The sequence below is a fragment of the Aythya marila genome (genome assembly GCF_965140915.1).
Source record: "Aythya marila genome assembly, chromosome: 4".
NCBI lineage: Eukaryota > Metazoa > Chordata > Aves > Anseriformes > Anatidae > Aythya > Aythya marila.
The window spans coordinates 60,958,206-60,982,315 of NC_139045.1; the positions used below are offsets into that span (position 1 = coordinate 60,958,206).

The following is a 24,110-nucleotide window of genomic DNA, read 5'->3' on the forward strand; positions in this document are numbered from 1 at the left end:
CTTGAGGCTCCTTGGGGTGTCTGAGGCCCACATGGAGCATACCTGGCCAGAGACACGACTCCCAGCTCCAGGTCCACAAGTGGGGTCTGATGGTCCTGTCTCCCACCCAGCTCCACATGCTCTGTGGGGACTGAGGGCATGCAGCCCACCGCCACCTCCTTTTGTGCGTGGGCACAGCACCCACATGGGGCTAGCACTTTGGGATTGAGGATGCCCAAGGTCCCTTTTGGGTAAGGCTCTGCGCTTGGAGATGCGGGGGTATTCACATGTGTATACGCCTGTGTAAATGCAATGCTGCCCACACACTTTTTCTCATAGATTTGTAGCCATGCATACGCAGGCATATGAATCCCTTCGGTTTCAAGTTTGGGAAGACTTAAATAGTCCATTCCTCCCGTTTTCCTCTGTTTTTTCTTACAAAACTAATTTTCCAGATTAAGCAACATACTGGCCGTCCTAAACCTTGGGCCAGATGTCTGCCTTTGACCCCAGCTCCGCTTTCAGAGCAGTTTCATCCCGGGAGCAGGAGAGCCGAGCTGCGCACTCCTGCAGAGCACGCCAAACTTTAAAGGCAGCTGATCCAAGTGGGAATTGAACTGACACCGTCAGGATCCCTGTAACTTTATTTTCCTTTGATTCCACCTTCTGTTTTACTGTTCGGTGCATCATGCTGGTCTAGATGATAACAGGCAACTGGAAGTGCTGCTGGAGCCTGTAATTAGCACGTTCCTACCCTGGGACTCGGTTCTTGCCAGTGGGCTGTAGGTGTACAATAATTTGCCAGTTAATCAATGGGAATTATTAAAATATCACTGCATTTTTTTTTTTATTTTTTTTTTTTGCATTGCAGAAGAGCTGTACACATAGGCTCTTGCATGGGGAAGTAGCTGGGGTTCTAAATCATAAAAGCAAATTGTCCTTCTAATTCAGTGCTTAGAGGTGGTTGTTGTTGTTTTAAAGCAAGCTCTGCCCCCCTTCTACCTCCCTACAGCAAAGTGAAGAATATTAATTTTGTTGGCAGGTCCAACTTCTTGAGGCAGTGATTTTTATCATGGTCAGAAAGTCCTTAAAACAGATACCATTTTGTAGCTGTGCAAAATTCCACCATCTTAATTATAAAAAGCAGTGTATCCTGTCTTGGGTAAACATGTTTTACTTCAGGTTTGCTTTGCAAACAAAGTAAAATCCACAGTTCGGTGTTTTTTGTTTGTTTGTTTGGTTTTTGTTTGTTTGTTTGTTTTTGTTTTTTGACATTTATTTAAGTAGGTGATACTTAAAATAAAAATGCATGTATTAGCACTGTAACTTTGCAATTTTCCCATCATTTTGGTTTTTGGGTTTTAAGGTAGCTGGGATGGGAATTTGTTGGAATACAATGCAGGAAGACCCAGGAAAGTTTTCTCCCAGGCCATGTAGCCACTTTATGGACTTACCATGCAGTCAGTGAGCACTGGAGGAGCACTGTTACTGTCACTGCAGCACTCCTGAGCCAAACGTTGTATGTGCTATTTATTAAACTCAGCATCTCTGGTGATGGTACTGGAGCGACAGAGTAGCATTGCTGCATAGCTAGGGAGCACTGAAGGAGAGAAGTGCAATACCCCGTGTATTATCTGTTGGCTCCGTGTTTAGTGACAGAAGCTGTGGGAAGTCTATAAAACAGCTCAATACGTCACTTCTTCTGGAAACTGTTATTCCACAAGAGCGTACAGAAATAGTTTTGCTAAACAGCAACTGGTATTTCGAAGATAAATTGTGATCCAGATCAGTGGTCAGCAGAATAAAGTGATGCCCTCTCATATTTTGTCCTGCAAAGAGAACTTGGATTTTCCAGATTTGGCCAAATATGGAAATGTAAAAAGGCAAGGAAAACTGGGATTTTGCGAATCTGTCTTGAAATATTCCTACATTTGGCTGGATTAAAATTATTTTGGCAGTTGGGGGATAATGCTCCAACATTTTTTTAGGATTACTACGTAAAATTTGAAAGTGTAATGGTGCGTGCCTCGACTTCCCAATCTGTGAAATGGGCAAGCGTGCAGGGCTGATGCCAGGCGCTCCAGCTGAAAAGCGCTGTGAACACAGCCCGATTGTTACTCTCTTAATCATATTAGTTAACTAAATCTGTTCCTAGAGTGGTTCCATTTGCTTGAATGAATTTGCATGAGAGATTAATTCAGCGCTGTTTATTGTTGTTTTTACATTTATTCAGCACTGTAAATAATGCCTGATACTTTACAGCTGTGTGTAAAGGCAGGCTGTGCTTCGAGGGCTTTTTTTTTCCCCCTTTCCCCCCCCAGGTAATTTGTAGGCTCCCCTCCCAACCCTCACACTTTCCCAAGGAGCGGACAAGCCCATTTTGTTTTTCCCTGCATTTTCAGGACTTTTCCTTAAGGTGATGACCCCTTTCCAGCACTTCCACCTAAGTCTGCTTCAAGTTCCCCCCATGGGGTGCTTCTTGCCCCCCACAACCCCCTTTTTTAATTTTTATATATATATATATTTTTGGAACTTTTGGGTTCACTCTCGCCGCTCTGCGGGGCCGGATTACTGCTGGCCAGGCTGGGAAGCCCCTGAGGGAACGGGGCGCCCCTTGGGGCGGCTGCCCTCAGGTAGCGACGGGGGGCGCCCTGCCCCGGGGGGGAGGTCCGTCTTTTGGGGCGGATCCCCTCCAAACGCAGCACCCCCCGGGGCAGAGTCAGGGGCAGGGGAAGGGGTAGGGTCCCCCCCAGCTCCCCCTGCCCCCAGGCGTGGCGCAGCCCCGTGTGGAAGCAGCGCCGAGGCTCCTCCGCGTCCCCCCCCCCTCCGCCCCAAAGCGGCCCCAGGCCGCGGGTGGGCACCGCCGCGTCCCCGGGCTGGCTCAGGCAGCTTTAAAACCACCTATATGCTAACGAGCCCGGCTGCCAGGTTCCCGAGGGGTCCTGGCGGGGAGAAATTAAAACCAAACCTTGGACCTCTGTCAGGCTGGGAGAGGAAAATGATATTTTCGAACTAGTCCACAGCGTGGACAGGAAATGACCCCTCCAGAAACTGCTTCTTTAAAAACGAGCGGTGGTGCCTGAAGCCATCCAGCTCTCCGGAGCCTGTGCTCTCCCTCTCCCTCCCGCTCCCTCCCCGGCTCGCTCCTCTCCTCTCTTCTCCTCTCTTTCCCTCTCCTCTCCGCTCCCCCCCCCCACCCCCCCGCCGCCTCCTGCTCTAGAGGGCTCCCACAGCAGTTCCCAGCCAGTGTGTGCAGCCTGTATGTGTGTGTGTGCGCCTGCTGCTACTTTGTACTGTGGAGAACACACAGCCCATGTGCTCTGTATGGATGTTGGTGATACTCTGGGTAGCTTGAATCGCTGCAAGCAGGCAAGATGTCCAGCACACCACATGACCCTTTCTATTCTTCTCCTTTTGGCCCATTTTATAGGAGACACACACCATACATGGTGCAACCAGAGTACCGAATATATGAAATGAACAAGAGGCTGCAGTCGCGTACAGAGGTAAGTCCCTCAGCCTTGTTTTACTGTGCATGGAGCGTGCTGGGTTTCAGCCTGAATTCCAGCTGAAGCGTCCCATTAGGCAGTAGAGGATATGCAGGCATGAACCCTAATTAATTTAGTAGTTTAATTGGGTAATCCCTCATTATGTTTCCATGCAGAGCAACTCTTTGAGTAGATACCAGCTTAGGCTGAAATCTTGAAATTACAGCACAGCACTTCAGGACTGATTGTAATGCTGTTCTGAGGAAATTTCTTTGCCTTGTGTGTTGTTTGCTCAGGATCTGTCCTGCTGGCATTTGCAGCTATAATATTGCAAGGTATCTCTTGAGCTTCTGCACAAAACTAATCCAGAACCGTTGCAGGTTTAGGGGGAGAGGCGAGCCTTTATCTGCTTTTGTTTTGTAAACTCGTTAAAATTAAAAATGAATGCTGGCAGAAAACAGGAGCAGAGTTTTAAAAACTTGTGCCTAAGCTGCACTTAAAGGTGGAACACATGTCCAGAGCAGCCGACAGAGAAATTCGTGTTTACATTGGGAATGCGGTTGCTTTTAGCAAGAGGGATGATCCGTTCATGACTTTATCGTATAGCTGTCAAAAGTACCTAATAATGTAAACTACATTCACTGTTGCTTATGCTTTGTATAATCTGTTAGTGGTTTACACACCCTGGCTCCTGCACCCTGATCAGCTACCACAAAGGAAAATGCTAAATGGAGAGGGGAAATACTTTTGTCACTTAGGAGAAAAAATAATCGTGGTGGCTGCATCTTGTTATTTATGTGGTTAAATAAAGCACACTTTTTGGTCTGCTGAAGTGAAAAGTGTGTGGACTGCACCCGGCTGCATTTCTGCCCATGTGGCTGTGTTTGTGCAGCAAACATTCTTGGGGCTGCAATTTTGCATAGTAGTTTTCTAGTGGTGCCCTGCAAACACTTCTCAAAAGTATTCATCTTTTGTAATTAATAGCATTACATAGAGGCAAACGCCTGCCGAATTCGTGTCACAAAGCACGGTGGAGGATTTTAACTTGACCTGTTTGCTGCATTGTAATTCTTGACGAGAACATGAGGTTATCATAAAACAAAACACACATGCATGCCTGAATTGTCAGCTAAGCCATGGAGGGGCTGTGACGTTTAATGTATATGATACAGCTAACGAGATGTGACCTGCTTTCGGATTGGCTAGCTGCTCGGGGGAACTGGGTTTCTGGCACTCTTATCGCTGCTAGTCCTAAAACACTGCTCTTGGGTAATTGTTAAATACACTTCAGGCTGGCTGGAAACTCGAAGCAGCTCCCCAAACCATGGGAACTGCTCTTCAGTTTTGCCCCAAGTAGTTGGTTGCTGGTGGTCGCTGTCATTTAGCTATTGGTGTTTATTTTTTATTTTTTTTTCTAAACTGTTTGTCAGTGACTTACAACTCCGATCCTTACATTCCTGTACATACTAGCATCATAATTTCTAGACTTTTCCAAATGAATAGAAGTGTGTATCATTAAGTGATTCCTTCAGGGCTTTGTGTGGAAGCTGTTCTGAAAAGCTGTCAGTGTTAATTTCACATATTATTTTAGCTGTACTTTTAGTATTTTATTAGGCCAATTTTCCTTGATGAATGTTACACTCAAAAAGTTTTCGAGGGACTTGTGAAACAACTTCTGCCTCCTGCATGGCTGAGGTGTGCTGAGAGGGACTTCGGTTTAATGGCAGGCTTTCCTGTTGGGTGGACTGTTGTGAGCAAAAAGCAGTAACCCGCTCCTCCTGCCATGGGTTTCAGCAGGATTTTACTTTGACAGATAGTGCCTAGTCAGTGAAGGCCTTATGCTCAAGGTTATTTTATTTCATTTGTTCACAGTAAAATTTGTGGTAGTTCAGTGTTTACATTCTGGTTGTCTTTTTTAATTTCTGAGCTTGTTGCTGTACGTATTGTTGTTCCTTGAAATGTATTGTCTAGTTTGTTTCATGTCATTTCATTCATCCCCCAATTAAAACAATTTCCTTTAATAAAGAAATGTTTTAGAAATTTACCTCCCTGGGACGCTTACAGGGACTAGGTGCGGGCAGCCTGCAGAGAATCCTGCTGCCTTCTTGGGCAGATTGGGAGTGGAAGTTTCACGTAATTTTCTGCACTTCCAAGTGTGTTTGTGCTCAGTTGCTGAAGGCTTCTGGAACATGTATAACTGGCTCTGAATTTCTTAAGTCCAGACCGATGGAGCCTCCTATGTCCTGGGAGGAATGTGCTTGTGCTTTGGGTGATAGAGGTTTACTGCTTGAGCATTTCTCTTCAGGCAGTCTTTGAAATAATGTGGGCACTGGTCTGAGGGAGGCTGCTTGCACTCTGCGAGCCCCAGGGGGTAGGTGAGCACAAGTAAAGCAGCTTAAGGGGAAAGGAATTACAAAGAAACTGCCCAAAAGACTGGGGGTAGCAAGATGTCAGATTCCACTTGGACCCAACTTCTGGAGAGAGCCGGTGGCAAGTGAGGATTTATTTTAAAAAAATTGAACCCTACAGCTCTTATTCCTTCGTCCATTCCCATGCCTGGAAAGCCTTTGGGATTGTGTTGTTTTCCTATGGAATTAAAGTGGCCTTGATAATCTTTTCGAGTCGGATTCTCTGCTGTCCCTTGCAGTGGTGAAAGTTCGAAGGCAGAGCAAAATGTACATAAATGAGTGAAGTTGTACAGCAGATGGATGGAAAGCCTGTTAAGGAGTAACTATCTGTATGTCATGTCCTTCTACCTCCTCTTCCATCTGTAGAGCACACCTTTGTAATAAATCCATGTAACTTCTCTAGAGAGCTTGCAGGTAGGTGAAAAGTGATTCAGTAAAAGCCCTGGGGTGGTAGAGACACCATCAGGGAAGGCACCAGTAAATGCCATATCTGTTCCTGCCCCACCAGCAGCAGAGAGGATGGTACGTGGGGGAGGTAGAAGAGTCCTGAGAGTGGCTCTGTGCTTAGGGACCCTCCCTGAGAAATCCGCTGCTCCCACTCTGGTTTGTGTCAGCATCCGATGGGAAGGAATAAATAGCCTCAGTGAAGGATGTGCTCAGCGTGTTAAGCAGACAAAATACCGAGTGATAAATAAAGGTCATTTAGATGCAGCATGGATATCTTTGTTATTCTTGTTTTCTTTAGGAAGAAACACTAGTGATGAAAGTAAAGAATCAGCAACTCCAGCCCACGCTAGACGTACAAACTTTTGCTCTCCAAACTTGTTGCAACTTTCTGGGCTCTTCAGGCAGAACCTACAGCTGCCTTTTTAAATTCAGGGTCAGTCTTAGGCGAAGAATTCCAATCACACCCAGGCAGGGGGTGGTTTTATGATGTAAGTACTGGCAAAAGTCCACTACCTAGCTAATTCTTATGTGATCTAAAGTAAATTAGGGGGCCTGAGTTACTAACCAGCATACAGAAACACCTTAGCTTCCTTAAAAGTTGTTCAAAGAAATCTAATCTTGTAATACTTTTTCTTAAATTATTTTATTTTTGTCCTAAATGGAAATGAATACATACTTTCTTAATAATACTTGGGAATGTCTAGTGCCATTTTGTAATATATCAACAATCCTGTTTTGAAGAAGTAAAATGCATATTTCAACGTTTAATAATCTCTGTCAGATATAAAGGCAAATCTTATTTACTTCCATCACAGTTAACTAACTTTCTGGTTAACTGAAATACAGCTGTTTCCTTGTATGTTTGTGGTTTCAAGGATTTCATGACTATTCACTCAAACTCAGTTTATCTCAATATTTTTATATCTATGTTAGTTTAACATTTCAAGGAAGGAAGCCTGTTGTGACTTAATCAGCAGTTTCTGAAGTCCTAGGTAGCAGATACGCAATGTAGGTAAATTAGCTTAAATATTTTCTCTGTTCTTCGTAAAATTTGATGTTTAAAAAAAAATCCACAATAAGAACTCTTTTCCTCTTTGATGTTGTAAATCCTTTTCCATTATAATATTTAATCATTTGAAATTGCTCACACTTAAAAGAAAACAAAAGGTGATTATATCTTGTATATAATTATTTTCCAGTAGCATTACAGCATGCTGCGCATAGATCGCTTAAAGTTGCTGACAGTTTAAAGTTTGAGGCATTGCTTTATTGCCAATAATCAAAGAAATGCATGAAGCCTTTCACTTGTTTATTTAGTCCTCTATATTTTTAGAACTTTGTCTATCATAGTATATTAAATTCACCTGTCTCTCTTTCTATTAGAAGAGAGTGGAGCCCTTCTGGCTAAGAGTGTTTTAAAGGTGACTGGAAAACTTGACTATTAGCATATTTGTTTTAAAGACAATCAGCTTAATCAGATCATATCATATTAAACTCCTACTGAACTGTATAGTGAATTTTCAAAAGTGGAGATTTCATGATGAAAGAAAATTTAAAGCAGATTAAAAGGAAAATAAAGAAGGATGTTATGATTATTTAAGAGCTACTAAATGAACTGGAAGCTTACACAGACATTCAAATTCAAGCAAATATTTAAAGCAAAGCAAAGCAAAACAAAATTTTTACAGTTTAATGGAAGTCTCTTATTTTACTTCCTTGCATTGCTACCCGATGAAATGATCTTCTCTTCTTCTTCCTCCTGATGCATTTTTAATGGATTAGTCATAAAAATATCTGTTGTGACATCACATTTGTTCACATAGCAACTTAGTATCACAAACAGATCTGATATTGTATACATAAATCTGAGTTTGTCCAATGAGTTTGCTTTGTGGAGAAGAAACATAAACTTGTGTTTCAAAGTATTTTTGAGGAAATATTCCTTCTTCCACAAATATACTAATAGTACACAGCAATTCTAGGAACATGAGTAAAGTATTTTCAAAGCCTAGTTTTAAACCACGCTTTGCTGAAATTGAAAGGTCAGTTTTAAAAGAAAACCCTTGAACCCATTTAGGCAGACACTGACTTCAGAATGAATTCAAGGCTCTTTTTTTTTTTTTTTTTTTTTCTCTGATTGTCATTTTATTTCATATAGTCTTTTTTCATCCCTTTAAAAAAAATGAGTTGCAGCTGTTTTCAATTAAAATTGTTACAAACTAACAATACTTATGAGGCTGGGGAAAAAAAAAAAAAAAAGACTACTTCCTTTCCATGCTGATCCTTAGCTTACAGCCAGGGATGTCTTGCTGCCTCCCCCCCCTCACATAGTAATATAGAGTGTAAACTTCATGCTGAAGGGATGGGAGGTTTGGGGGACAGGGGCTGGTGAGGGGGTCGAGGGAGAGTCAGTGTGAAGTATTAAAGCTGGATCTCCTCTGTAAATAGCTGTGATGCTTACCGGATCATTGCTATGAAGAAACCTTTTCAACCCTTCGTTTTCTCTCTTTTTTCCTCTTTACTATTTAAATCATAAATCCACTTTAAAAAAAAAACCCTTAAACTCAGTCCTTCTCTGATGTAAACAAGATTTACTATGCAGATCAAGTCTCAAAAATAGAAGTCTCTGGACAGTGAGAAGGAACAAAATAAAGAGCATTACAAGGACCCAGTCTTGTACTCTTACTTAAACGGGAGTTTTGCCTGCAGTTGGATTGCAAGATTAGATTAAAAAAAATATTGGTTTTGATATATACACTTCCTTTGTTTATAGAAAAAGTATATGGGGTAGGTTTCTAAACTCATTACAATATTTTTAGCTAGACTCCTCTCTTCAAATGGTATTTGTTCGTATCTTTTTGCCAAAAGTTGTGTATCTGCTGTAAACAGGCATTCCAACCAAGCCGATACTTTGTTCGGTTGCTTCCTTCCCAAGCAGAGCTTGCTTTCCTGCATTGTGCTGTGTAAACAGGCCAGCATGTATCCTCATTTTGCTGGGTGCTCTCTTCCAAAAGTGGTTCCTGGGCTTTTCGAGATCTCAGAGGGGTGACCCTGGCAGGAACAAGGTTGCCCCCAAATGGCTGATGGTCAGTAGTCTCCAAAACTGGCTGAGGTAGGACAGGGCCTGTTGGTCAGGTCTCAGTGGTTTTATTTTTTTTAGCCAAAAATAGTAGTGAAAGAAACGTTTCTGAAACACTGGCTGAAATCTCTCTAGGCTTGTGTGCTTCTTTTCCCCAGTCCTTTCTTTCTGGGTTTGGTTATTGAATTCATGCTGAATATTCAGTTCAAGACTACTCCTAGAATACTGTTTCCATCTCTTTTACGTTCTGGTAGATGGCCACATGCTCCTAAACTGTAGCTTATAAGTTACTGATCTACGCCAAATTGTACTCTTGGTACTTCAGGGGATCAGCTAGAATCACTTGAGGGCAATAAACCTCTGTGGGAACGGTTGATGTTTCTGGAGACAACTCTGGCACTTCCATGCCTTATGGGGCTAGTGAAAAATCACTGACCTGGAAAAATAAGACCTTTCTAGAAATAAAATACTGGGGCTTGGTGGCCTTCTAAGCTTATCTGTTCATCAGGACTGAAGTGCGTAACGTAGAGTCTTTGTAACAGCCGTACAGCAGGCTGTCCTTTCCACGAGACATAGGTTCCCTTGGCACCGCTTTGCTGCCTGTTTGTCAAGGCCCAATTGCAGTGAGCCTCCTGGCCAGGCTGCTGTTCCTGTCCACATCATGCAGACCTGAAGCATGAGACTTGGGTGTAGCTGGCTTATTTTTTATGAATAACTCATCAGTAGTATTCATAACTCTGCAGCTAAAAGGTAAGCATCAGGCTAGACCTTCTCCCTAAGGTCTTTCTGTTGTCAGTGCTCAGTACTTAGCCGGGGCAGAGTCACAAGTTCACGACTGGCACAGTAAATCTAGAATGTGATGTAGATTTCTAAGTGTGCTTGAACTCGGCTGCCTGTTTACTTGCAAACTACCTGCTGGATTGTTGTATCCTTCCAAGAATCTGATAAATTAAAGCATTGCTGTTACAACTATCATGTGTGATCTGTACTACCTGCTGATAACCATCCTGCTTGATCCTAAGCCACAGGGTCAGCTTGCCAAGCCTAGGTAGCCAAACAGAAACTAATTCATATCTGTCTGTACCATTTGTGTGTGTGCTTAAAAAGGGAAGGGGGAAATCTAATCTCTGGGTGTAGTTTTGCAATCAGATTGCTCATGTACAGCAGACTCAATCCAGATCCCATCCATTACACGGCTGCTGGCTGAAGAGTAGAGCATCCTTCATGGTCCAGAAGGGTTGCACAGGCTACTTGGGTACCTCATCTGTTGCATTCAGGACACGAAGGAAACATTGTATGTGAATAATAGAGATCAAATATGGGCACCCCTGATTAAGGCAGACCCAAGAATAGACCTTAAATATAGTCTCACTGTGCTCATTCTTCAAAAACTTAATATGTGGAGAAAACAACTGTTCTTGTTTCAGTATTACTATGTGCACACTTGCATCACCTATGCAGCAGACTTTTTTTTTTCTTTGGACTTTCAAGCACTTGTTTCTTCTAATTATTTTTATTAGGTTTATTTGCTAAAGCAGTAAATTGATTGAGAGAATTATGACTTTCAATACCTTGCATGTTTACAGTATTTCATGTACCTTATTGTGACTGGTGTTGTAGTTGTGTAGTTTTGCTTCAGCCATTAGAGGAACATTGTCTCAGAGAAAGACTTGCCATCTGTCCTAGAGCAGGATACAAAGAGATTTCTGAAATATTAATAACCACATTGGACAAAAAGAAATATTCTAAATTTTTAAATAGAGTAGTCACATGGAAAGAGGAAGAAGTTCAGAAACCACAAAAGTAAAGAGTGAAACTTTTTATTTTTATTATTTAATCTGGAGCACCCTCACTTTATCCCTCAGGAAGGCAGCCAGCAGCAGCAGTGTTCCTAACCAGCTCCTTTTCTAGGGGGTACAGAACCTCCAGCTTCAGCTGAGATAGGCATGAAACCTGCTTTGCCTTTGGGTTTGCAACTAGGATAGTGTTGTGGGTTTTGTTGTTGTTTTTGCAATTGGTTAAAGGGAATATGGAATGCCACATGCTCAATCCCTTGTATTCTAATAGTATAATAGTAACTTGCCTTTTCAGATCAGTGTCACTGTCTTCCGTAATTCTTGTTTCCACTTTAAGCACTGAAAATCTTTCCATGTTATTCCATTTCACATCACAATAATGCTATTGCAACTAGTAAACACCATTAAGTAAAAGCAAAATAATTCCTTTAGAGAAAACAAAAATTATTCCTGTAGAAGTTGTCCGGGATCTTGCAGGACACTCCTTTTTGGTACTGGGCCAACATTTCTCCACCTTTCTTTTTCCCCATACCTAAATGGTAAAAACATCAACAGGTTATGGATTCTATATGTGCATCTGCAACCATACCACTTGCTTTACTGCATGAAGGCAGTACAATAGCTTCACCACCTCTACCTAGACTTAATCACTGGAGTATCAGTTAACCCTTAGGGTAATTAGGTAATAATGTTGTTGATATGATTCGAAGCATCGTTTTAAGCAATTAGAAGTTCAGATATAATGTGCTGCAATTATGCATTATATAGCACATCTATCTGTTTTACAGAGCAAAAATTACCATATGTTTTGTGGGAAGCTTGGCATTTTACACCGAGTGGAGTTCTGCTTGTATTTACGAACAGCATGCCTGTAAACTATGGTAATAACTCTTTGAAGGCCACACCTATGCACGTTGCTGATTATGTTAAAAGGCATAGGCCTGTTTTAATGAATGTGTTGGCATGAATAATGGGACATGGAAAGGCAACGCTCTGGGTAAAGGTTCGTTACCTGAGCGCAGCAAATACTACGTGTAAAATTTCCATGACTATTCACTTGAGTTTAACAGTGAATTTGCTCTGGCTATGCTCATGCTCTTTATGTGTTTCTGTGCCTGTTTGATCACTGGAGTTTTATTCCCACGAATAATTGCAGAATGCAAATTTCAAGTTGTTAAGGATTCTCAAAAGAAGTGGTTTATTTTATACGGGCTAAGCTGAGAGGCAGTGTTACTGTTTTGAGTTTCCAGAACCTCCCAGGTAGAACCATGATCTTTAGAAATGAAATACACCAGAGACAAATCTCTCATTGCTTTGCAATGAGGACTGACAAGTGTATGCATATAAAGCAAATTAATGTCAATGAGTGGTGGCAATGGGAAATTAAAGATCAGTAAATATGATGTATTTGGACTTTTTAATTTTTTTTTCCGAGGGGCAGGATATACTGCTTACCATGTAGTTACTTTAGAAAAAAATGTAATATAAAATTGCTGAAAAAAATTAGAAGCTTCCTGGCATTATAAGCTCTAATTCCATCTGTGCTCATCCAGTCAGGGATGAGAAATAGTAACATGCGATATATGACCACTTACAGTATATAGTCTTAGCAGAATATTACATGCTTTACTGCACACTGCTTGTTATGAAAGACAAACATATGTCTTAAATTTGAATAATTAATGCATTGAAATAAGTTGTTATTAATTCCTAGCAATTCTGAGTAGAAAGAAGTGGAATTCGTGAGATTTATTATTTGATGTGAATGATTAGCTCTGCTCTTTTCAATATCTCTTAACACTCTGTCAGGGTTAATAATGCAAAGTAAGAAGATCGGTCAAGATGCCAGCACAACGAGTACATCTCTTCTGTGACAGTGCTGCAAGATTATTTAACACCCACATCAAGAGCATCCTGAAGCAACTGAGTTACACCTTGACTGATTGTTCCATCCAAAGGGCTGCACTCCTAAATACGCAGCATCGCACAGACTTCCTAGTACAGAGCGGTGTTAGCACTGGTATGTAACCTGAAGCCACAACCTGCGTGTCTAGACTGACAAGAATCCTTCCAGTTGAGCCACTGTGACACCTTGTGGCTTATGAAGTAACACAAGTATCTTTTAGAAAACAGGTAAAAATTCAGAGGTTAGTGGGTGTTGATAAATGCCCTCTCATATGAGTATGAACAGAAATCTCTTGGCTAGATTACTGTGCTGTGCTTTTGTGATACAGTAAAATTAAGCAATAATGGGCTCATTTCTGTTCAGAGCCCTTATAATACATATTTTTCTGTGATGTGATGCGTCATAAGATGGGGCATCACTTCACTGAGTCTGATCTGCTCTTATCTCCAGTGCTCTGGTGTTTGCTCATCATTCAGATTACATAAAGAAACATGGTTTTGGCTGCTGCACAGAGTAAATATTTTGTTTCCAACCATTAATTTGGTTAACCAAAAGAGCGCTTGAAGCGATTAAAGTACATTTTGGTGCTGAGTATGTTCAAACAGTAGCAGAGTTGAACGAAACAAAAATACAGTAAGCATTTGGCAATGGGCACACAACTCTGTAAAACCCTGAATTTAGTGGGTTAAATAGATCAATATTTCAGCTGTAGGTAATTCATGAACTGCTTGCCTTACAATGAAGTTATATTTTTGGGAGAAATTCTTGATAAACTTAAAATTGGACCAATAATAATTGGACCAGCACTGCCAAGTCTACCACTAAACCACGTCCCTAAGCACGACATCTACACATCTTGTCGATATCTCCATCCCTGGACGTAGATGAACCACATCACTGGGCAGCCTCTTCCAATGCTTAGCAACCCTTCCAGTGAAAAAATTTTTCCCAATATCCAACCTAATCCTTCCCTGGCACAACTTGAGGCCATTTCTTCTTGTCCTATTGCTTGTTGCTTAGAGAAGAGACTGACTCCGTTGAGGTAGTTGCAGAGAGCCATACGGTCTCCCCTGAGCCTCCTTTTCTCTAGGCTAAACAACCCCAGGTCCCTCAGCCCTTCCTCATAAGACTTGTTCTCTAGTAGTCTCTGACCCTCACTTCTTGCATTGTTACATCTTGCATCACCACAAGACTTGCATGTCTGTGGTTTCTTCCATGATGATCCCAAGTGTTTGAAAGGAGTTTCCCAAAAACAGTCTCTTTGCTGTACATACTCCCTTGTGATGTAGGGAGTCTTCATCCTTTTGTTGTCCATTACCTTCAGGTGCATCCACACTGCTGTCAATTAAACATAACAGGTAGGCATATGGCCCAAACTTGCATTAAACTAGCTGGTGTGGGAAGCAGTAGCAGCACAGGGCTCGGTGCATACAATCTGTCTTATTTCACACAGCGGTATTTTATCTTTGCTGAGCTTTTAAAGTTGGGTGGCTACTGACGTTCATCCACACTCTTGCCTTCAAGATGTGCAGCGTTACATTTATTATAATATTTATATTATAAATATTTATATTATAAGTATTTATATTATAAGTATTACTTATTACTAGATTCTTGAGGCTGGGACCTTTTTTTCTGTTCTTGTACAGTACCAGCACAGAGCAGTTGTGGTCTGTGTCTGCAGCTCCTTGTTAGCACTGTGCTATATAATGTAACGAACTGAAGACTAGGAGTGGATAGTATTTAAAATACTTTCAAACCCAAATCTAATTATCCAACATTCATTTTGATTTCACAAATCAAATGTTTTAATTGATTTTACATATATTTATGTACTACAAGAAATTCTCTGACTAGAAATACCACAATACAGTAGGTTCTTGGAAGATGACTGTTTAATGTTATTAACACATTTCATTACTTCTCAAATAATTCAGCATGCCCGTGCAAACCTCCTGGCTTTGCCAAGAAAGTACAAATATATTTTAGGGTAGTATTCAGCTGGTTGATTTGTACATCTGATACTGTTATTAAATCCATTACTTTTTAGTGTGATTCTTCAGTAGTTTCATGTCAATCAGAGAAGCTCATTCCAAGTCCATTTTCTCTTAACAGTGGAAGGACTAACTTATCTTAAATTCCCCAAGAAAAACATATTCTTCTCAGTGAGGACTGGTGTTGGGAAATCTTATTTCATAAGGATTTGGGGAGGAAATATTATAGTCTTGTCATAAATAAGTAGAGATGAACCAGGAGGTTGTTCTAGGGAAGAAAGGCAACATTTTTTTTTAATTGTTTGCACTCTACTGATTTAATTAGCCAGTGAGAACAGACCCACTTTGAATATTAAAAAGACAAAATCAACTCCCCCCCTCTCCCATCCCCACATCTGTTGCCTTTTGGAGACTACTCACAATACCAGAACTATCCGATGCCTAGTGGATTTTGCTTTTTAACAGACACTACCTGTATTTGCTTGCAAATAAAGGGGGCAGTTGTAAATCTTTTATTCCGCTTTGGAGGGAAAGGGGCTATTTAAATTGTCATTTTGAAAGAAAGCGGGCTACCTTAAGCAGAACTGAAGCATTATTGGCGTGTTACACAAATGAAGGTAGTTACAGTCTCGATACATTTCTGAATGGTGATCTAATAGCAATATCTTAATGATTACCATATTAAAGAAACTTAAGTTGTTCCTGAGGCTGCTTCAAGTTGAAAAGAGTGGAGTCCTGTGAGGGGCATACATTGGTTAGGGGCAGGACAGCATGGATGGGTAAAAACTACCAAAATGATCTCTGCTATATTTCATTATGCTCCTTCTGCAGTATAAATTGGATTGAATTTCAATAAGGAAGGGAAGCAATTCACTGCACCTCTGCTGGGTTAGGCCCACCCCTGCAAAGGAGCTAGTGCCTTCCCTCTAATCACAGTCTAGATTATGAATATTAACGCCTCATCCTGGATCCCAGCCTCACAGAATTGAGGGATGCTTCTCTTGCTCAGTGCCCATCCTTCCAGCATTTGTGGACCACACAACTCCCTTAGCTTTGTTTAATGCAGCAGCTAAAGAAAAAGGGTGGAATTTTTAATGTTTTTCTTTTTCTTTTTTTTTTTTTTTTTAATGGAAGTATACTAGCTATTTTATTAAAACATTTTTCCTGTTGAGAGGAAAGAACCCTCCTGGTTTTGCTGAAGTTGCCTTTTTACAAATACAATTACCTGTATAATTTTGAAGATTATTATTAGGGAGTATATTAAACTATTAGGACCATGGGAACTTGGACAAACCCACCTGGCGTGCAAAATTTTGTTACTGGAATAGCTGCACTAAGCTTGAGAACACTGAGTGTGATTATAAGAGGCAACTGAGAAATATAAATTGAGAGCTCAGCCCAGCAGTCTTTCCCTTCCTTGGAGATTGATGGCACACAGATGCACAATTGCAAATAACATACTGTTTGTGGGCCAATGGTACTGGTGTGGTTTTTATCTTTATTTTTTTTTTCTCTATCACAAACTTCCTAGATTTGTTTCAGGCAGCTCTTACTATCTCTCTGTAATGCAGTACCTCATCCCAGGCAAAGTTTTCCTGTTTGTGTCAATGGAACTGGGATTTGGCCATGCATTTGGAGGTGCCAGGGCACAACACTGAGGCAGCTTCGAGCACGCACCTCATTCCTACAGAAGATGGTTCAGCAAAAACTCAGTTCAGGGACCTACCTATTCTAATAGCTTTAACAATTTAGGGTGACTCAGTTCTTCGGGATGAATTTCAGGCACTTTGAAGGTTCAGAAGGGCATATTCAGATTTTAGGTGTCGTCTATAGTTGGCGATGTGATAGAACTGTGTGTTCAGGGGCATAGATTATGTTTGCAGTTATCATTTCACAAATGCCAAAGGTACAACAGAAAGCATGGTTAAAAACAGCAGCACTCAGTATCAGGGAATATTGAGTAGCAAAGCAAATAACAAGAAAGGGGGTTAAGTTTTCAGTCAAATTTAGCTGGAGAGAAATGAACTGCACATAAATTAGCAGAATAGCAGTTACATCTGACAAGCTGTAGGAAGTAAATCATTTAGGTGAGCTTATCCACACTCATTGAAAGTGGACTCTGAAGCCTATGATGTTAGCTGTATTAATAAATAACAATTTTCACAAGATTTGTTATTAGGCTTTGTCTTCATTTGTTTGGTTTTAATACCAATCAAAAACAAATCCTCGACATTCATAGTTAATATTTTTCAACATTTTTCCTCAAGCAGCTGCTAGCCTCTCTGCTTCACTGGGGAGGGGAGAGGAGACGATTAAATGAAATTCATAGCCTCTTAGTGTCTGTTCAGTCTGCAACTGGCAGCATGTGTGGTTTGTGGCTGCTGGACTGGCAGACTTGCAGCCTCGGTATGACGTCAAGTGCACACATCATGGATTTGTGTAGGCTAAATATGGGCCTTAAAAACGCACCCTCCCCTGGTTGCCCTCAGTTAGGAGGCTACGGACTTCTCCAAGTAAAAATCAGAGCAAAGAAATTGTGCTCCTCGTTACAGCTACAAACTTGTGTGCTTGGCAGAGTGGCCTCGGTTACTCAGTTCAGCAGCTCTTTTTTATTTTTTTGTAGCTGGGTTTTCTATATTTCTTTATTTGCCTGGCACAGTAAATGATAACTTACTGCTTTAATAAGTGACAAATGGATGCAGCTAGCAAATCTTAGTTCTGCTGAAGTAAACAGCAAATTCTTCATTAGTTTGAACAGCACCAGCGCCATGCATTTACCATAAAGTAAGGATTCCTTCAGCTTGTTATTTGTAGGAACCTTTGAAGTTCTTTTGCTAAGAAAATGAGATTGAAATAATTATCTCTACAAGGTTGTGTGTATGTTGACAAAATGTTACTATCTGTCTTATACTCCGTTGCATTTAAAACCTCTGGGTGTATTTCAGGCCGTAGAGTGTTTACAGAAGTATAGCCACTTGCATTCATAGTCATCTCTCTTGCACCTACTTCATAGCTTATTTATTCGTAGAAATTGCATTTGGAATTTCCAGGCATCTAAACTATTTTCAGCATCAAACTGACCACTGATCTTAAAAAATGATCTACATCAGCACCAACTCAATCATTGACAAGGGCTGGAGGAAATTAAACATCTGGGATCTATTAAGATTTTTATTTATGCTTTTAAATATTGAAGTGTGTATTGCTGCTTGCCTTTTACGCTTTGAGCATGAATCCATTAAAGAAAGCTCTCACAACACAAGCAGTTGTATGGTAAAGCGATTTGGGCTAGAAAGCTGGGACACAGCTATGGAAGTATGGAGGAATCAGAATGAAGTCGATGACTGTGGGGAATGCCGATTGATTTATTTATTTAGTGCTGGCATAGAAGACATTGCCAGATTCTTCCCAAAGACAACAGACTAAAATTCTTATGTGGCTTCTCTCTGAAAATGCTTCACTCTTGCATTTATCTGCTTTCCCTATACTGAGTCTTCGAGGTGCAAACTTGTTGGATTTTTCAGTCTTCCATGGAAGAATGATGGCCTTGAATTTTCTCACTAGCATGCTTTCAAATAATCCTCTAATTGCACCCTCACCAAAGGAGGGATTTTTTTTTAATTATTCATTTGCTTTAGTAATCACATAATTTTTTTTTTTTTTTTTTTTTTTTTTTTTTTTTTTTTGAGGAAGAAGCAGGCCTGTTGGGACAGTAGCCCAACAGCCTGCTGAGTTTCTTGCTGAACTGCCCATGCCTGAGGCAAACTCCACAAATTCCCCTCTGCTCCTGTGGAGGCATGGGCAGAGTGGGGCATGGGATTAGCAGGTTAAGCCTTTGAGGTGCTTCATCACCATGGGAACAAGGAGATTTTAAGTATTTTGTTAAAGAAAGACATTTGGGCAACAAGAAATGCTGCTACTGGACTTTTTGGAGCCGAGTTGAGGAAAGGTCTATAGTATTGTTAGGTTTTCAGCGAATGAAGCCTTGCAACAGAACTGGAACTTCCAACATTAGCATTGTTTAGATGTGTTTTTGTGTTTGAGCCTCAATTTTCCCAATTGCAGGCTCTTAATATAGTTTTCTAAATACAGTCCTCTGCCTTGCTCCTCTTTAAGCCGAAACATTTAATTTCTAAACTAATGAGCTGCATAGGCTATGCTTTTGTTAAGCAAGTACTTGCAGATGCCCTTAGGTGAAGAGGGCACCCTGGATGGATTCTCAGGTGTGGTGTAGGAGCCTGTTGCCAATCTCCATTGGAGTGCGTGTACTGAGCCAACACCGCTGATGTGCAGGCACCTTTAATCAACAGCACGCTCAACACCTGGAATTTCAGCATCTAGAGCAAGAGCTGAAGGCTCCTGTTAACTCTCAGTAAACTGCTGTATCCTATTGTCGCTGGGACCAGTCACTAGAGGGGGTGAGATCTCATACCTAAAGTATTACAGGCATTTTGGAGGAACTTTGTAAATCCTATTCACAGTGAATGGTGGATGGAGGAGCTTATTACCTGGTAGCAGTCCTTCAGTGGAGGCTGAGTCCCTTCCATCCCACAGAAACACTGTTATTAAAGGAACTCAGAAATTAGTCAATGGCTTGATGTTCTTACTGCAGAGACTGAACACAGTATCTGTAAGCAATTAATTGGAAACCATGCCATTTTGTGGGAAGTGGAAGGAAAAAGGATGCACACTTGTATATAATCAATGTATTTGAGGTATATTTCCCATTGTAAGTTTTACCAAAATTTTCCATTATTCACTTTGGATTTACAGAAATGGGAGAATAATACAGTAAATGTGAAAGTTAGCATTAGGAAGGGAAGGGTAGGAAAAGGTTTTCAGAAATGGCTTGCTAGCAAATGTACCAAGCTGACTGGCCGTGACCAGAGTGATTATTTAAATAACTCAAAGGGAAGAGCAAAAGCAGATGGGTTTGTTGATGTAGCATACAGTGTCTTTAAAAGGACATTCTGATTTTGTTTTTGGTGACCTGATGCAAAAGTTCAAGATTGTATAATGTCCTTGATTATATATGTTTAGAACTTGCCTAGGATGTATCTAAAAGCATATATTGAATTAATAACTCAGCAAAAAGCTGCTATATTCTTATGAGACCCCTACTGAGTACTGTGTTCAATTCTACGGCCCCCAGCACAAGAAGGACGTGAACGTGTTAAAGTGAGTCTAGAGGAGGGCCACAAGAGTGATCAAGGGGCTGGAGCACCTCTGCTATGAGGACAGGCTGAGAGGGTTGGGGTTGTTCAGCCTGGAGAAGAGAAGGCTCCGGGGGGACTTTACAGTGGCCTTCCAGTATGTGAAGGGGGCTACAGGAAAGCTGGGGAGAGACTCTTTGTCAGGGAGTGTAGGGATAGGATGAGGGTAATGGTTTTAAATTAAAGGGTAGAGTTAGATTAGACATTAGGAAGAAATTCTTTACTCTGAGGGTGGTGAGGAAGTGGAACAGGTTGCCCAGAGAAGCTGTGGATTCATGGAAGTACTCATGGCCAGGCTGGACGGGGCTTTGAGCAACCTGGTGGGAGGTGTCCATGCCCATGGCAGGGGGGGGTAGAATTAGATGATCTTTAAGGTCCCGTCCAACCCAAACCATTCTATAATTCTATGTTTCTGTATTTTTTTTAATCAACAGAAGTTTAGTAGGTTACAAAATTTGAATATCCTTCAGGATTTCCCTTCGGGTTTTGTCCCAACATACACATGAAAATCTTAGCCATGCCATCCTAAAAACTTAAAGAAAAGTGAAATTAGTTGAAGTTTCACCCAGAACCTCCATCACTGATGTAGGGAATTTCAATGAATAGAAATAATTCCACTACTGATGATCATTCAAAATATCAATGATTTTCTTTTTTTTTAGGTGACATTGTAAGATTTTTTTTTACAAGTTTAAATTGGCATTTCTCATTCATTTAGAGAGATGCTTAGCGTTCTGACAGCTGACAACCTAAACGTATGCTGTGAATGAAAAAGAAATTTTAAAAAATCTCAGAGCTAGATCATAGTGTGGAAATTCAGCAAAAGTAGCCTATTCACTATAAACGATTAGTTGCAGCACTCCTACTAAATGTGTTTCAATTCATTTTTTGTCACTAAGAAATGGAGAAATAGGTATCATATTAAAGGAGACCACATCCTTTTATGCAAATTTAATGCATTTGGCAGGTTTATCATGATAAATGGTCAGGATGAGATAGTTCATGATGTATCTCTAATCTCTTCTGTGAAGATGTTCATGTCTTGCAGGAAGTAGCCCCTTGAGACATCAAATCTTTAGAAGTGTGTGGCAGATGGTGATGTCTGCAGAGCCTCATAGATTGCTTTGAAGTTCCTCCAAATGATGCCTTCAGTTAGCGTGTTTGAGTTTTTGCAAGTTCTCTTGCTTTGTCTCTCCTTCGGTGTCATCTCTCCTCCTTCCTAAACTTGTGTCCCCAAGTTGTTTTCTCGTATTGGAAACACACAGCACACCCTCATTGAGTGTACCTCAACTCACTCCCCAGTCCTGTCATATCATTGCCTGCAAAGTTGTTCTTCCATTAGGCATCCTATGTATTTTAAGAGCAGTGCTTTACAACAGCAAAACAGTAAAATGGAAAAATGTCTTAGAAAAGCTTATCTATCACTTTTGCTTTGTGCTCACTGAGTGAACCTTTGGAGCTAACATCCATGCCAGTGTCATGTTAACTAATCAGTTATAATCAATTACCAATATTAATCAGGCCAACTTCTCTTTAGGATAGTAAGAAGAAATGGTTAAGTTTTAATGCTGCTACAGGGAGTCTGAGGAAACTGACAAAAGAAAAAAAAAATGCTGCAAACCTTTTGAAAATGAATACCTAATTTAATGGAATATAGACAGTGAAATAGATAGTCTAAAAGTATAAAAATAATACAGGTTGCAGATCTGAACAGTTGCATATTTTCAAATCTGAATATTTTCACCTTTCTTCAGTTAGTGCTGGTTAATCTGAATTTGGCTGAGCACATTTAATGAAATCAAGTACCAAATTTCACGTAAAATTTTACACCTGTCATGTTCCTTGTAAGTTCACATTCTAGAGTCAATCTCCTTAAGTATTCGTGTTACCTTCTCCGCTGTACATAATTTTTGTGTATTAGACTGTAATATTCTTGTATCTAGGAATTTTGGGGGGCGTTACTTCTCTCTCAAATGCAATTGTCACAACTTGATACGTTTAAAATATCTTCCTGCGTAATGCTTTTTCAATCATGGCCTAGTGATTCCTACTAATTCACATATTAACATTTCAAATAATAATTTCAAAATCATTCTGTGATTCCTCAGTCTGCTATACTCTGTGTGACAAAGTCCATCTTCTATTAAGGCGAAGACCTAAATATTTCTGTTTGCATCACATTTGCTTTTCCAGTTTAAACCGTTCTCTAAGACTTTTACCTTTTTTTTTTTTTTTTACATGTAGAAGCCACACCTAACAGTGCTGTATTACCCAGTTGCTTTAAAAAGGGAAGGGACCAATGAGTTGTGTGTTCTTGGAAAATTGAGGGTAGTAATTAACTTCTGTGATAAGTTCAGTTTAAAAAATCTTGACTTTGAGGCTGTACTTACAAGCTTCTTAATCTATGACATTACCTAACCACTTCTGGAGAAGTTGGCATTTTTTAGAAGATATCAGTAATTAATTGTTGAAGGCAACTTAGGGTATCTTCAGAAATATAGTTTAGGTTCTTATTATTATGCCAAATGTTATGGTTTTATATCACAATCTAGTTTTTTAAAAAAGGCCCTGAAAAACTCAACCACAGTTCTGACTCAGCTGTCCACAACCTAGAAGGGGCTACTAAAGACTTGAAAAACTTGCTTCTTAAAATTCTGCTAGTGCATGAAGGAAAAGATTGTAGTGGTTTTTCTGTCTCCGTGACATTTCCTTCATTCCAGTTACTGCTATATCATTTCATCCCATGGGGATTTGTAGAATCACTTAGAATGATTCTAGATTTATAAGAATTTATTTGTAGAGCAAAGAGTTTTTTTGCCTTTGGAATGTTAAAAGAAAGTACCACTGATAGTCACAATCTTTAATTTAAATATATATGTATATATTCTCATGCCTAATTGGTACTTTACAACACAGCTTATCAAAATGCTTCTTTTCCCCTCCACAAATGATTTTTGAGTTTCTCATACAGACCCAACTAACACTGTAACAATGATGTATCTGGTACTGCATTTAAATAAATGATGCGACTGAATACAGATTTAAATTAATCCAAACTCAGAGTACCTGGCTGGAATGTCACTTTTACATTTCTTCCCCCAAACTGAACTGGCAAAATATTTGTACATGTAAATGAAATCATAAATATTTACCTGCTTACTGTGGTTTTCATGAGTGCATATTTTTTCTGGATAGAAATGAGACAGATCTGGCAGTTGATTCAGTCTATTCCAAAACTTTTGGCCCATATGAAGGAGGCCATGTCAGTATCTGTGACTTACTCTATCACATATGGTATTAAAGCCTAATAGACAAGACCACTGGAGGCAATCTGGCTATGAGCAGAAGACTCAATTGTTAAAATCTCACCTGTTTTCCAAAACAGGTGTTAAAAATATGTTTGGTCATCTCAGTCTTAGGCTTTCTGGAAGAGAACCCCAAAGACTATATTGAGAATATATTCTCAAGAATATATTCTCGAGAATATATTCTCAATTCTGAATTTAGAATATATTCTCAATTCTGAATTTTCCAACTTCAGTGTTAATTTTGTTGTAGTTTTATTTTTTTAAATAATAGCAAAATAAGAAACTTCTTTCAGTACTATTCTGATAATCATCATTATCTAGCCATGTTGCAAATGTGTATTCAGTAGAGTCAAGAAACCTGTGTGAACAGAATGTCCTGAATAGCATATCCAGTGCAAACATTGTGAATTATAACCCAGATCTTTTGTCTAGGGCATCTTTAGACTTTGCTTATGAGTATGGAGTGATCTAGTGATCTTCAGAGGAGAAAAT

The 24,110-nt window shown here is 40.2% G+C and overlaps 1 protein-coding gene across 9 annotated transcripts in view; it reads left to right on the plus strand.

Moving 5' to 3' along the window:
- Positions 1–2,869: 2,869 nt before the first annotated feature.
- LDB2 (LIM domain binding 2) overlaps positions 2,870–24,110 on the plus strand; it is a 217,564-nt gene continuing 196,323 nt past the window's right edge. For 4 of the 9 annotated variants that reach the window (XM_082759914.1, XM_082759919.1, XM_082759920.1 and 1 more), the window contains exon 1: positions 2,937–3,485. In XM_082759914.1, coding sequence (XP_082616040.1) covers positions 3,354–3,485 — 132 coding nt within the window. In that variant the 5' untranslated portion in view covers positions 2,937–3,353. Of the gene's footprint in view, positions 2,908–2,935; positions 3,486–24,110 lie in introns of those variants that run through there. The other 5 variants (XM_082759915.1, XM_082759913.1, XM_082759916.1 and 2 more) reach the window with 4 other exon arrangements.